This window comes from Gallinula chloropus (assembly GCF_964237585.1).
Source record: "Gallinula chloropus genome assembly, chromosome: Z".
NCBI classification, from domain to species: Eukaryota; Metazoa; Chordata; class Aves; order Gruiformes; family Rallidae; genus Gallinula; species Gallinula chloropus.
Window position 1 is genome coordinate 53,317,654 of NC_140089.1, and position 14,458 is coordinate 53,332,111.

The 14,458-nt window shown below is 47.7% G+C and overlaps 1 protein-coding gene across 1 annotated transcript; it reads left to right on the plus strand.

Moving 5' to 3' along the window:
• The first annotated feature begins 4,775 nt into the window (after positions 1-4,775).
• On the plus strand, positions 4,776-12,924 carry LOC311203581 (protein NipSnap homolog 3A-like). Its single transcript, XM_084278321.1, has 6 exons — positions 4,776-4,869; positions 6,392-6,599; positions 10,338-10,499; positions 11,966-12,115; positions 12,489-12,575; positions 12,669-12,924. The coding sequence occupies exons 1-6, from the start codon at positions 4,795-4,797 to the stop codon at positions 12,743-12,745; spliced, it is 759 nt and encodes a 252-aa protein (XP_084134447.1). The 5' UTR covers positions 4,776-4,794; the 3' UTR covers positions 12,746-12,924.
• The last annotated feature ends 1,534 nt before the right edge of the window (positions 12,925-14,458 follow it).

The window sequence follows — 14,458 nt, forward strand, 5'->3', positions numbered from 1 at the left end:
CACATAAATCCATGGGCTCTATCCACAAGTTTTGAGGGAGCTGGCGGAGGTGATTGCTGAGCTGCTCTCTATCATCTTAGACAGGTCTTGGAGAACAGGAGAAGTGCCTGAAGACTGGAGGATAGCCAGTGTCACTCCGGTCTTCAAAAAGGGCAAGAAGGAGGATCCCAGCAACTACAGGCCAGTCAGCCTCACCTCTGTCCCTAGAAAGGGGATGGAAAAGCTTGTTTTGGATGCCATCTCCAAGCAATTGGAAGAGAAGAAGGTCATGAGGAGTAGTCAGCATGGATTCACCATGGGGAGATCATGCTTGACCAACCTCATAGCTGTCTATGATGGCATCACCGGCTGGGTAGATGGAGGGAGAGCAGTGGATGTAGTCTACCTTGACTTCAGCAAGGCTTTTGATACTAGCTCCCATGACATCCTGATAGCAAAGCTGAGAAAGTATGGGATAAGACAGTGAGGTGGGTTGAGAACTGGCTGTTGAGCCGAGCTCAGAGGGTGGTCATCAGTGGAGCAGAGTCAGGCTGGAGAGCTGTGACTAGCAGTGTTCCCCAGGGCTCGGTGTTGGGTCTGGTCTTCGTTAACATCTTCATCGATGACCTCGATGAGGGAACAGTGCCCACCCTCAGCAAGTACTATGATGATACAAAGCTGGGAGGAGTGGCTGACATGCAGGAACACTGTGCTGCCATTCAGCAAGATCTGGCCAGGCTGGAGAGCTGGGCAGTAAGAAACCAAATGAGGTTTAATAAAAAGAAGTGTAGAGTCTTGCACCAGGGAAGGAATAACCACTTGTATCAGTACGAGCCCCTGCCCCTACAACCCTGCTCCTCCACTGACAGTTGGACATCCTTCAGGCCACAGTGCCGCCATGCCCAAACCTGCCATATTTGGCCACGTGACATCAAAATCGCCATCACCATGGCACCCTATAAATATGGGGCCCCTGCAGGTGGCCCACACTTTGCTGAGCTTCAGGGCCCTCAGATGCCAAGCATGCTTGGAAGGAAGAGGACACGGAGCAGCGAGGAGGGTGTCTGCCCACCTTTGCCTGCCAGGCCACGAAGATGCTACTTTGCTGAGCTTCAGGGCCCTCAGGTGCCAAGCATGCCTGGAAGGAAGAGGACACGGAGCAGTGAGGAGGATGTCTGCCCACCTTTGCCTGCCAGGCCACGAAGCTGCTACTTTGCTGAGCTTCAGGGCCCTCAGGTGCCAAGCCTGCCTGGAAGGAAGAGGGCATGGAGCAGCGAGGAGGGTGTCTGCCCACCTTTGCCTGCCAGGCCACGAAGATGCTACACGCAAGTGCAGCAGAAAAATGCACCTCCCAGGAGGAGGAAGCAGAGGCGAAGGAGGAGGAGGAAGAGGAGGAACAATCACAAGCCCAGAATCAACCTCACTCCTTTGACCGAAGCCATGCAGCGCTTCACTCTAGGCCCGTAAGGGCCCAAGCATGTCCGCCTGCCAGGGAGCCCCCAGAACAGTGTGGCAAGTGGCTACCAACCAGGGAATGCCAAGGGGCCAAGACGTCTCACCCTATCAGGGAGCAATGGAACAGCGAGGCGGGTGGCTGCCCACCACAGAGCACCATGAGGCGGAAATATTTCTGTCTGCCATGGATCAGCCACAGCAGCAAGGCGGGGGGCTGCCCACCTCAGGACATCATCGAGACAAAGCACTCCTGCCTGCCAGAGGAACCCTGGAGTAGCCCAGTGGGTGGCTGCTCGCCTCTGTGTGGGACAGCACAGAGACAGTTCCCGTGACTGCGAAACAGGAATGTGCTTCCCAGAAGCCTGCAGAAGATGAAGGAGTGGAGGAGGAACATCACCCCTCCACCATGAGAGCCACCACCTGTGCTCATGTGACTGTTGCCAGCCAGCGTGCAGCTGTGGGCACGCAGGTGAACAGCCTGGGCCCTGGTGTGCCTATCTGATGAGGTACGGCCTGCTGGGCGTGGCGGCCCACCAAAGGACAAAGTGGAGCCCATGGGTATGGTTCCACCACAGCATGGCCTGGGGCTGACCGCTGCTAATCCACTGGACAGCAGCGTGCAGCCTATGGACCTGGATCCACCTCCAGAACCATCACCCATGGTGGCAGCAGGACCACCTGCCTCAGGGGTCACCTGCCAGTACCCCAGCCGTCCAGGCTCCTTTGCGTGAGACGCTGGCAACAGCCTGGAAGGAGCACCTGCCCGGATCCCTCCTGGTGGCTTAGCCTCCACACCTCCCTGGCCGGACAAGAATCAACAATAAAACAGTTAAAATGCTTTTGGTCTCTCTTATTTGACGTTCTGGCGACTGCAGCCACACTCCGCTGTCCCTTCCTGCTCTCTGTCTTGGAGGAGGAGGCTCTGCTGCCATGCCCTCCTTGGCACTCTCAGACCTTTTTCCACAATTCATGGACCTTCTGCTTCCCTTTGAGTTTACACATGAGCTCTCTGCTCATCCACACAGGTCTTCTGCCACCCTTCCTTGATTTCTTATTCATAGGGACGCACCGATCCCGAGCTTGGAAGAAGCGCTGTTTAAACACTGACCAGCTCTTACCTTCTAACGGCCTAGCCCATGGGATAGCTCCTATTAGGTCCCAGTAGAGATCAAAGTTTGCTCTCCTGAAGTTCAGGGTAACTGTATGTATTAGTACAGGCTGGGGGATGACCTGCTGGAGAGGAGCTCTGCAGAGAAGGACCTGGGGGTTCTGGTGGATGACAGGTTGGCTATGAGCCAGCAGTGTGCCCTGGTGGTCATGAAGGCCAGTGGGATCCCGGGGTGCATTAAAAGAAGCATGGCCAGCAGGTCAAAGGAGGTGATTTTCCCCCTCTACTGTCCTGGTCAGGCCCCACATGGAGTATTGTGTCAGGTTCTGGGGTCCCTGGTATAAAACAGACAGGGATCTCATGGAGATAATTCAGTGGAGGGCTACAGGGGTGATGAAGGGCCTGGAGCATCTTCCCTATGAGGAAAGTCTGAATGAACTGCAGCTGTTCAGCCTAGAGAAAAGAAGACTGAGAGGGGATCTGATCAATGTTTATAAACATTTCTGAAGTGTGGGACACAGGGGGAAATTGCCAGCCTCTTTTCAGTGGTCTGTGGGGACAGGACAACGGGCAATGGTGCCAAGTTGTAGCACAGGAAGTTCCTCACCAATATGCGGAAGAACTTTTTCATGATAAGGGTGACAGAGCACTGGGACAGGCTGCCCAGAGTGGTGTGGAGTCTCCTTCTCTGTAGATACTCAAGACCCATCTGGATGCCTACCTGTATGACCTGTCCTAGGGAACCTGCTCCGGCAGGGGAGAGGGGTTGGACACGATCTCTGGAGGTCGCTTCCAACCCCTAAAATTCTTCGACTCTTTGAATATTCCAGCACAACATGACTATAAACTTCATCTATATGTAATAAACAAAGGAGAACCTTAAATATTTTTGAGTTTGCCATCTCATTCCCTGTCTTCAGCTGAAATACATTTTTTTTGTAACTGAGAAAATTCCCATATTAAACCAATCTTAAACCGGCAATAACTGCCTCAGTAATCACACTTAATGTGTGCTTCTGCTGTAGCAACTATGATAATTATTCATGACATATGGCAAAAAATACTTTAGAATATATCAGTTCTTGTGATATAAAACAATTGTAGCAAAGAATACCATTTACAAATGAACATACAACATACATACAGTGCAGACACTTCAGTAGTTCTACACCTCTGTTATAATGTGCTTGATAGAACTTCTTTTTCTATCTCATTTTAATTTACATGATCATTCTTCCTGGGCTTGTCTTTCAAAAGGAGAAAATTGTCTATAATTGTGAGAAGCAGCATGAAAGCTACATAGGCAAAAAGCCATCATTTCTCTCTTCATGGTAAATCCATGCCAAGGCCCTCAAAATCAATTACTCAGGGCGGAGAAAGGAATGTGCTGCCCCGTTAAGAAGAATCATGAAAGATAATGCTTTGTTAATTTAGGTAGTCTTCCATCAACCACCTTTTGCTAGGAGCCCGTTTGTCTTCCATAGGTAAAACACCAGAGGCACTGACGTGGATGGAAATTTTGCCTTTATATTTGGTTTTGGCCAATATTTAATTCTGCAAGGGTACACAGCGTCGGTCATCACAAACTCCTGCTCCCGGGAACTCGTATGGCAGCAAGGCCCATGACATTGTGCCTGCAGATGTAACGGGGTGACAGCGCTGGGCACTGCGCACTCCTGTTGTCATGCCTGGATTAACAGACCAAAAAGCTGCGGGGTTTTGCTCCAGAGGAAGGCTGTGGGTGGTGGATTTATATCTGTGCAATTTTCAGTTTGATCCTGCAAATGCCGAAGGGGTAGGAGGTGTGGAGGGGAGTGTGGGTGGGTGGGTTTGCCCCGGGGCAACAAAGCGCCTCCCCAGGCAACTGGGGTACTTTTTCGTTGTATTCGGGCACCCAGGCAGTGACAGATACGCCGCATTCCAGGCACCGAAGCCTGGCAGCTTCAACGAGCATATCTTCTCAGCCGTGAGCACGTCCCTCCCTCGCTCCCCGCACGCCAGTCCAGCGGCACGAAACCAGAACGGAAAGCCCCTCGCCGCGGGTATCGGCTGCCGAGCCCCGCAGCAGGCCCCGCCGCGCAACCCTTCCCAGCCCCCGCCCCTGCGGCGAGCCGGCCGCCCAACAGCCGCCCCGAGGAGGGAGGCACCGTCGCCTGGTCCCGTCACGCTCCGCCCCAGGGTCGTCCTCCCGCCCTCCCACGGAGCCGACGGCGCACAGTTGCGTGAGCCTTCCGCCCGGCCTGCCGCTCGCCATGCTGCCCCCGTGGGCGCTCCGCCGGCCCCTGGCCGCCGCCGCCCGCCTGGCCCAGGCCCGCGCCCACCCTCAGGTAACGGCCGGGGCGCTACCAGGGGCAGCCGAGCGCGGCGGCGGCAGGCAGCGCGCACGGTGGTACGAGCCGAGAGCGCGGGGTGTCAGCCCTGCCGAGCGGGGTTTCTGCTTGGGTGGGCGTGGGGGCCGGGTTCAGCTCCGTGAGGGCAGGGTTTGGCCCGGGGCGGGGGTGGGCGGTGCCCGGCGGTCCCGCCTCCGGCTCCCGCCCCCGGGGCTGGCCGGGCGGTTCCCGCCGGGGCTGGGTCTGTCGTTGTCGCGACATCCTGTAACGGTCCCGCTTGCGAGGGTGGGTATGCCCCTTGGCTCAGGGGATTCCCCGCAGCCGTTCGGCGTGATCTTCGGGCAGGGGAGGTGATCCGGCAGTGGTCGAGTGTCGACTTCAGTGGCAGAAAATACCCCGACTTGTCGCTTTCCATGGAAATTTGGCACTGGATGGGTCACGGCAGCGACTGGCTGTCTGTGACCCATCCAGTGCCAAATTTCCGTGGGAAGTGACAAGCTTCATTGCTTCCCGTAATGGTAGGGCTTCTGTCCGTTCAGGATCCTGTGGGGATTTCGAAACCAATTGCTAAGAGCAGGCAGTGACAGGTGGCAAACAAAACCAGAGGTCTCATTCTCCAGAGGGTCACAGGCAACGGGGCCTTGGTGTTGGCCACCCGTGTTGTGTGGCTTGAGCTGTGTGGTGCCTGTGCCTGCTGATGGTGGTGAAAGCCCTGTCCAAAATCCATTCTGCAGCCACCTCTCTGCAAACAGGGGCTAAAGGCCGGAGATTTGTTTTTTCTAGTATTACTGGAGAGGTGAGTGACGTGTGCCAGGTTGTTGAGGCAGTTGCAAAATCGGGCATATTCTTGGTCTGAGGGACTGTAGGTTGTATGGATAGAAAAACTGTTCCTGAACAGCCTTTGGGAAGTAGCCAGTGATGGGCAAGGATGCAAACTTCAGCAGTCTTGTGCTGGAAAGAATTAGGGTTTTTTCCCCAAACATTGATATTTCTGTGTTTCTTTTTCCAACAGTGGGTGATTTGCAAATACTCGTGTCTGATTGTAATTGGAAAACAGATTGCACTACTGCAAGTTCATTGGATCAGGGCAACGCAGGCAGATGTTGATGTAGCCTCTGCTTCAGCAGCGTCAGCAGCCTGGCCTTTGAATGAATGCGCTTAGTGGACTCTGTTCATTGCTTTGGCCCTTTTCATCCTGCTGCTGGCTTCCTAAGAAAGGGGAAGAGAAAAGGAGGGTCCTGCTTTGTTGCAGGATAATAATTCAACAATTGAGAGCAACGAATAAAAAACATGTCATGGTCTGTTGCCCTGCCAAAAGGAGTTTCAGCAAATAAAACAGATGGGAAGGAACTATTTCCAAATTAAAAAATCACAAAGTGATTTTGGTAGTGGAGCCCCCACTAAAAAAAAATAACATCTGTAACATCTCACTGTTTTGAAAAAGCACAGAAATTAGACAGACTATGGTTTTCTGCCTTGAGAATTAGTTCTAGTTACTTTTCTTAACATTTTCTCTCAGGCACTTGCATCCCTTGCTACAGGGCCCAGACAAAATAATAGCATTTTCTACGAAATTCGCACATACGATATTAAGCCATCAAAGATGAAGGAGTTTGTGGAAATGGTCAACAAGTACTTCCACCTTCGCACAGCTCACTCGGAGCTGGTGGGATTCTGGTCTGCGGAGCTGGGAGCGATGAATAAGGTTGTCCACGTTTGGAAGTACGGTACGCTCAGCACCCCTTTGCGCTGCTCTGCTCTCTCTGTCCTCCCTGTCTCCAAGGGAAAAAGGCAAGGAAAATGTTTACTCAGCTTTTATTTGTTAGTTTTGCTGTTAGAAAGTGTCCCAAAAAATTGTTCACTTACTGATTACTTATCAGAATACCTTAGAGAACAATTTTGATGTGTTGGAATGAGAGACTTAAAACTATTCTTAAACAGCAGTCTCTGCTTAAAACAGGTGTGATGAAGGAACTGCAGCAGAGTGCTTTGTTCATGGTAGATATTATTAAACTAGGGCCAGTTTCTGAACCACAAATGTCTTCAGAATTTCAAAACTGATGGAGAAAAGGTTGAGGCCTCCATAATAAGATAATACATACAAGTGCAGGCAATCTATATGCAGCCTGTATGTGTTTATATGAATGCATAATTTTTCTTAAATTTTAGTTCCGTGTTAACAGTCACTCCCCTAAAACAAATGAGCACACAGATTGCATGTTTAAACTCCTCCTGCAGCTGGACTGTGCTGAGGTGGTGTCCTGCTTTTCAGCTGGGATAGGGATCGTGCTGGTTTTCACAAGAAACTGGGAGGGGTCACAGCCAGGACAGCTGACCCAAACTGGCCAAAGGAATGTAGCGAGGGGGTGAGCAGCCATGTGGTGCTCAGCTGCTAGCTGGAACTAAACCATGACTCCTTTTTGGCACCCAAGGTGGGGCACGAATGATTGGGATGACAGATCAGACCAGGGCATGTTAAAACAAAATTGCTATACACATACAGTGTGTTAGTTAAACAGTTGCTGGTCACAGTGGTGGGTTTTTTGTTTACACGGCTGTGGTACGTAAACCCTTACTTGCTGTATGTATTCCCTGTTTATTACCTCTGGGAGAGGAATTAGGATTCTCATTTTGTTGTACTGTGTAATACCGACTTAGAGTAACATTACTGGTCATGAGATTAAACTGGTATTTGTATGTGGCATTGCTGCCATGCCCATACCTCGTATGATATCTCTTGGGATTTATTAATAATCGCACCCAATCTGTGGGGAAGATGGGGGGTACTTTCTGCCACTCTTTCACCACCCTTTTCCCCTTTTGTCTGGTTGCAGCAGCTTTTGAGAATTTGGAATACCCTTGGGATGTTCAAGCCAGCATGTTCCTATGTCTCACGTCCTGTTCAGGGTTACAAAAAATTCTTTTAAGAATACCACCCAGAGATCTGCCCCAAGGCTGGATAGTCAGGAGTGGCATGGCAGGCTGGAGAATATGGGCAGGTATCTAGAGAACTTCTCACCCTCAGTGGTTTGGAACTTCACCCATGAACAACTATAGGACCCTGCTGAAGTGATAGAATATTTGAAAGGAAAATAGTGTGGCTGTTCCAGAGACAAAACTCATTGCACTGTGCTGGTCCCTGGCCAGTATCTGCCAAATGCTGCTGAATATTAGGCAGCACTCTCAGGGGAAAGAGGGAAAACAGGGTGACACTGTGGCTACTCAGACCCCAGCAACAGGCACCAGCACTACTCAAACCCAGGTGGTGGGCATTGTGTCTACTCAGCTACAGGGACAGTCATTGCACCTGAACCAAACCAATCTGTGCTGCTATCAGTCACCCCTATAGAGAATAAACAGACAACACAATGGATTTGTTTAGTAAGGAATGATGGTAAAGCAGGACCGTTGTGAGGCCAGAAGGAAGGAGGCAGAACTGGAGGTAATCTACCCAATCTCTGTCCCCGGGTGAGCTGTGAAACACGCACAAAGTGTCAGCCTTCATCCAGGTCAGCACATTGCTGCCTGGCTGCTCCAGTACTGGGATAACAGAGGTAATCTCTCTAATTCCAAGTTTAGGGAAGGCAGGCAGCTGGGATCCCTGGTTTCCTTGTCTAGGGAAGGGGGCGTTGACAAGGTGATTGGAAAAAAGACACAAGCCCTCAGCCTCTGGAGCTGGCTTTTGTCAAGTCTGAGGGAAAGGTATCTTTCAGTAAAGATGGCAAGTAAACCAATATGTGGAAAGGTATCCAGCACCTGAGGGAGTTAGCCATGAGAGAGAGCTTGTTATGACCCAGAAAATGTGCCGTTACCCACAGATCCTTGTGAGGTCTAAGGCAGCCAACCCATGTAAGTGGAAGTTTGGACAGCGCTCACTATACACATTGAGGCCAACTCACTGGCAGCAGTGGATCACAAAAGGGAACAGGCACCAACAGTGGATGAAGTTTTTCTTCTATTTACTCCTTATTTTTCCTCTTCCTTTGCTGTCCCAGTAAACTGTCTTTAACTCAACCCACAAGATTTTACCTTTTTCTTACAGTCTTCCTCCCCATCCTGCAGGAGCTGGGGGGAGGTGTGAGCAAGGGGCCTTGTGGTGCCCAGCTGCTGGCTGGCGCTGAACCACAGCACGGTAGGCAGCTACTCCATCAGCCCCAACTTCCTAAGCACACAAAGCATTTTACTGCTGCTTCAGCCGTGGCTTCTTGCAGCATAATCAACTTTTTATGTTACTGAGGCCGGCGCTGAGCTGGCTGGTGCTGGTGAGCCAAGAAAAGCTACAGTTAGGAGAGGAATGAGGTGTGCTGGCTGGGCTCTTTGTGGAGCCCAGGGGAACTTGATGCTTAGGTTGCAGGGAGGTGGGAATGCACACAGGTGTAACTTCTATATGTATTTGCTGCAGTCCAGGATACATCTGTATGCTGAGAGAGAATTCTGTTTCTGAAGTCCCCAGTCTGCTCGGTGAAATCCAGCATGTTCACAGTACCTGTTTAGAGGAAAGAGGCACCCCTTTTGTCCTGGAGGGACCAGCTGCCTGTTAACAGGAATGAGTTTATATGCAGCTATGGTTAATAAATTATCTCGCTTCTCAGTACTTTTTAGCCTCTCCTCCACCTCCCATTTTTAATAATATGTGAGAAACATTTAAAATGGAAAAAAATGCAGTTTTTATTTGTTTCCTAATGGCGTTTACATGTGTAAAGTACAACATCCTTTCTGCCTGATTCATCAGGCCCCTGCTTAGATTTTTTTAGTAGTTAAAAATAATTGGCATGTTTTTCTCCTGGTCCCAAGATACTGATACTTCTCAAGGGACTTCCCATTCTCAGGTGCTGGATTATTCTCTTGTATTATTGAAAGCTGTCTGCCTAAACCTACTACTTAAGAGGCCACTGCAGCCTAACCAGTTCAGGCACTGTTAATTCAGTGGATTTTTAAAAATTAAAAAAAAAAAAAGGGGTTAAATTTTGGGCACATAATAATGTTCTTCGTAGCTGAACAAACAAACATGATTTCTATACTTGTAATTTTAATGTCATTTTCTATAAACCAAAACAAATATTTTTCTTAATTTTCTCTTGGTAGGCTCATATTCCATCTGAATTTTCATTTCCACTTCACTTCTTTATCCACTGTGCTTTCTCTGAATCCCCTGATCCCTGGTAACTGTTGCCACATCCAGTAGGCCCTGTGGATATTAACCTTTCTTAACAGTAACATCATTTAATGTATTTGAACTCATAACCTGTTTCGCTAAAGCAGAGATTTGTGCAGAATTTACAGGAGACTTACCACATCTGCCTTAATAGTCTGTTTAAAAATAATTGATTTCAAACTTACCTAAGCACAGCTTGCTTCCCTGTAATTACACATTTTGATTATGTCTGATGTGGCATTAAGTGCATTTTTAAGTGCATATTTTTTCCCTTTTTTTTTTCTTTTTCTTTCCCCCACCTTTCTTACAGACGATTTTGCCCACAGAACAGCAGTGAGGCATGCACTAGCCAGTGACAAAGACTGGCAGGGAAAATTCATCTCCGCAGCTCTCCCCTTGATAGAAAAGCAGCACAACGAGGTTGCTTATCTGGTACCCTGGTGTCAACTTGGGAAGCCTCCAAAAGAAGGGGGTAAGCTTATCTTCTCTTTTGCTGATTAAAGTTACTGATGCTGATGGACTAACAAAATAAGTGGCTTAAAATTTAAACCAGGTTTTATAACCCATTATGTAACAAGTACGAGTACATACAGCCATGTGAAAAAGGTGACATAACACTGATGAGGGGCACAGTTTTTAAGCAGGATCCTATGCTAACTTACATCTGTAACTGACCAGAGCCCTGATTGTTAAGGTTGTATAAAGATCTAAATTAAGTAGTGGTGGTCAGAGCATTCGTCCTGGACTTGCTTTGTCCATCTGACAGTGAGAAGGCATTTCCTGGAGGCAGTAAAGCCATCGATTTTCTCTTTCACAGAGTATTTCCTCTTTTATCAATTTGCTTTGATGTTACTGGTTCTTTCACATAATAGTTTTAAGAAAAAAATATCCATAGTATTTTAAAGATGCATGTGAGTCAAACAGACCTTGTTACAATCATTGATTAGGCATAGATGTCCTGTCCTGATGTATTTTTACTCCTCTCCGCAGCAAATATGTTATTAATAGTCTTGACCATGCCACAGTTTATGCACATTTGCAGACTTTGTTGCTTGGAGTGACAGCAAACAGGCCTTGCTTTAGCCTCAACACGTGCATACATACAGTAATCCTTCTTCTTTGTTTCATTATGATTCTTAATTTTATGCTGTTACAATGAATTTGAAAGCAGCCCAGTTTGCTCTTAAAACTGGTGCGCTGGCTTTTCAAACACTTCATTCCCATGTTAGTTTATCTCATGTTAGTCTGTTGGACCAGACATATGGCAAGTGCCTAGCTGTCTATTAGAGTGTCAACAATTATGATTTAGAGTGTCTGCCTGAACGGACATGGGGCAGATAACGTGTTTTGTAACAGGAATGGAGTTTTTCAGGAAACTATGCCACTTGTCTACAAACAAGGGAATTTGTTTGGCAGAGCAGAAATGATAAGCAAGTCCTACTCTGTTGGTTATGCATTCAGATCTTGCTGTGACCCCTTGCCAGGAGTCAAAGGCATTCATAAACTACTTCAATGCCAGAAAAAATTACCAGTCTTAGAAAAGGTCGCCTTGCATCGGTCAATCCTCCATCCAAACCCCACAAACACGTGTGAGTATTTGTGATTGCTGCAAGGTAGTCTGACTCTCCTCTGATTTCCAGGTAACACTGCAAGTTGTTAAATTTGGCTTTGTGTGAAACCTCCTGTTCCTCAGGGTCCTGGTTCTTATATTTGCATGTGAACTAGCTCATTAGCTGTGTGCTTTTGTGAGCCCCTGTGTGCTGTGATACGTTGTATGCACTGGGATGAAGGGGTAGTTTCACACCTGGTTGACTCTAAATGGCAGGGAACTGCAGATCTTGTTTCTCACATAAATACATTGTGGCCATGACACACACTGAGAACGGGAGTATTAATTTCTCTTTCCTTCCTTGTGGTCCCCTGTGCCTTTTCTTCCAGGGGTATATGAATGGGTTACTTTCCAGATGAAACCTGGTGGGCCAGCATTGTGGGGTGACGCGTTTCAAGCTGCAGTCAATGCTCACGTCAACACAGGCTACACCAAGCTGATCGGTGTTTTCCACACAGAGTATGGATTACTTAACACAGGTACCACTTGATTTCTGATACAGACTTTAGCATGGGAAGGGGTGGCAAACCCTCGTCCTGAGTCAGGATTGGCCAGCTTGATGGAAATGGTGGTGCAGATCACTGAAGTCCTGTCAACAGTCCTTGAACCCAGCTTTGTGTATTGGGTTCTAGGTTTAAGCCAAGTGCTCTTAGCCTAAAAGACTCTCAGATCTGATGTTAAGAGTCAAATCTTTTAAAGGCTCAGCAAAGACTCATCCCACCTCTTCCTTGCATGGTGAATTGCTTCTGCTAACTGCAAGGCATCCGACACACACAGGCAGACTGCTAGGTCTTAGGGTACATGTTGTCTTGCAGCTTAACATTCCTCAGCTGACTTTATTTGTACTTTCAGTCCACGTGATCTGGTGGAACGAGAACCCAGATCACCGGGCAGCAGGAAGGCACAGTGCCCATGAAGATGCCAGAGTTGTGGCAGCTGGTAAGAGATGATGGATCCAGAGAACTCACTGGTGTGACCTGCATGCATACTGAGAAAATTATTATTTCTGATTAAATATGCATTTAATTTCAGTGCGGGACAGTGTCAGATTCTTGGAGTCCCAGCAAAACATGCTCCTCATTCCTCTGCAATGCTCACCCCTGAAGTAACCGTCTTCTGAAGGATGCAACTAATGGCAGAAGGGACAAGACAGAAGTGCCGTCGCATAGATCATCACGTGCTCATGAACTGAGCTAGATGCTCTTCACTTTACAATAAATAGATGCAAAATCTTGATCACTGGCCTTGATTTACAATAAAGTTTTGCACTCTGATTGCAATTTTTAAACAGAGGTTTATGATTATGCGCCTGTATCACCAGGAAAAAGAACTCGAGCCATCGCATTTGCAGGTCAAACCACACTTCACCCGTTGTTTATTGTAACCCCCCAGTTCTTAATGCCTTTCTGCATAGCTAAGTCACTTCTCAAAGCTACTTTTCCTATGTTACAACTCAGGGCCAGTATAATTTTCCTAAGGTATTTTGGTGACTTTCGTAATTATCACATCCTGGCTGTTGCAATGCTATCACAATGCTGGCCCACCAGGTTTCATCTGGTCTAAGAAGGAATGTCCCCTGATACTTGTTACCCATTTATGTTTTAATCAGACTTCTCTTTGGAATGCTTTGTACTGATTCTGAGTAAAGTAAAACGCCAGCAATTGCCTCTAGGAGGTGCTGCCGTGAGGCTGGTGAGGTAGTGGGTCCCAATAAACTCTGCCAACATGAACATCTTGTTACAGGTTGCTTCAGCCTTTTCATTTTTTGTTCAGTAAACACTTCCTCAAAACGGTGTATGACACACAGAATGCTCTGCCATAGGTATTTTAACATTCGAAACAGCCCTTCTGGTCCAGTGGTATACTCAGATTCAGCTGATCTACACATGCTCACATTCTCTGAAATGCTTTTCCCCAGACTGTTCAAAGGCAAATGCATTTGGATAAAGCAGGATTTTTTTACTGTTTACAGCACAAGCTCTTATTTTTAAACCATGAAATGATAAACCCCCTTCTCCAAGTGCAGCATTCAGCAGGTCTTGGATTTTGGTCAACAGTGTGGGCAGCAGCAGACAGAGGGCATGCAGGCTAAGGCAAACTTGTGTTTGGTGTACAGTGGCACCAAGCACCCTCTTCTGCAATTCAGAGGCCACTAACTGGCAGAGTAATTACTGATCTGAAATGACCAATTGATTTCACATCTCTACTGGAGTATCTTTGACTATTGCTTCTGTAGAATGCATTGACATCTCTTGGAAAGCACAGTAGAAACAGGTCTAGGCTATTACTAGTAAGGGAGTATAATGGGTTCCACTTCCTGTACCCACATCTTCATACTCTCATCCCTTCAACAAGTACATCTCCAGCATTCTCAGGGTGGAACAACCACTACTTCAGAGACCACTGTATTTTATTTTACAGATAACTTTTCAGAGGCATAAATGGCTCATAAATAACTGATTCAGAATATTGCATTATGGCAGTTAAAGGAGGACTGGTTTTTTAATAACAAAATCATGGGCTAAAGAAAGGAACAGGGAATTAATATGACTTATATTTTTCTCTGCCTGAATGCAAAAGTTGTGCAAACCATACTAAAACAGTGGTTTGTGGGAGGGGCTCCATCAATGCCTTGTCACCAGCATTGATGAGGAAGAATACTTGGGATGTTGGAGGGGTGCTTTATTCTGAAGTTTGTACTCTTCTGACAAGAGGTTGATAAATCAAGCACATTGATTCAAAGCACCAGATGGGACACTAGATTGAAATAGAGAACATAGGAAATTTTCACTGGCTTCTTATTTCAGGATGATTTTTCCTGA

Excerpts from the sequence above, each read along its gene's own strand:
- LOC311203581 (XM_084278321.1), top strand. The coding sequence starts at position 4,795 with ATGCTGCCCCCGTGGGCGCTCCGCCGGCCCCTGGCCGCCGCCGCCCGC. Across the intron at positions 4,870-6,391 it reads AGGCCCGCGCCCACCCTCAG|GCACTTGCATCCCTTGCTAC; the intron begins GTAACGGCCGGG and ends ATTTTCTCTCAG. Across the intron at positions 12,116-12,488 it reads GTATGGATTACTTAACACAG|TCCACGTGATCTGGTGGAAC; the intron begins GTACCACTTGAT and ends TTGTACTTTCAG.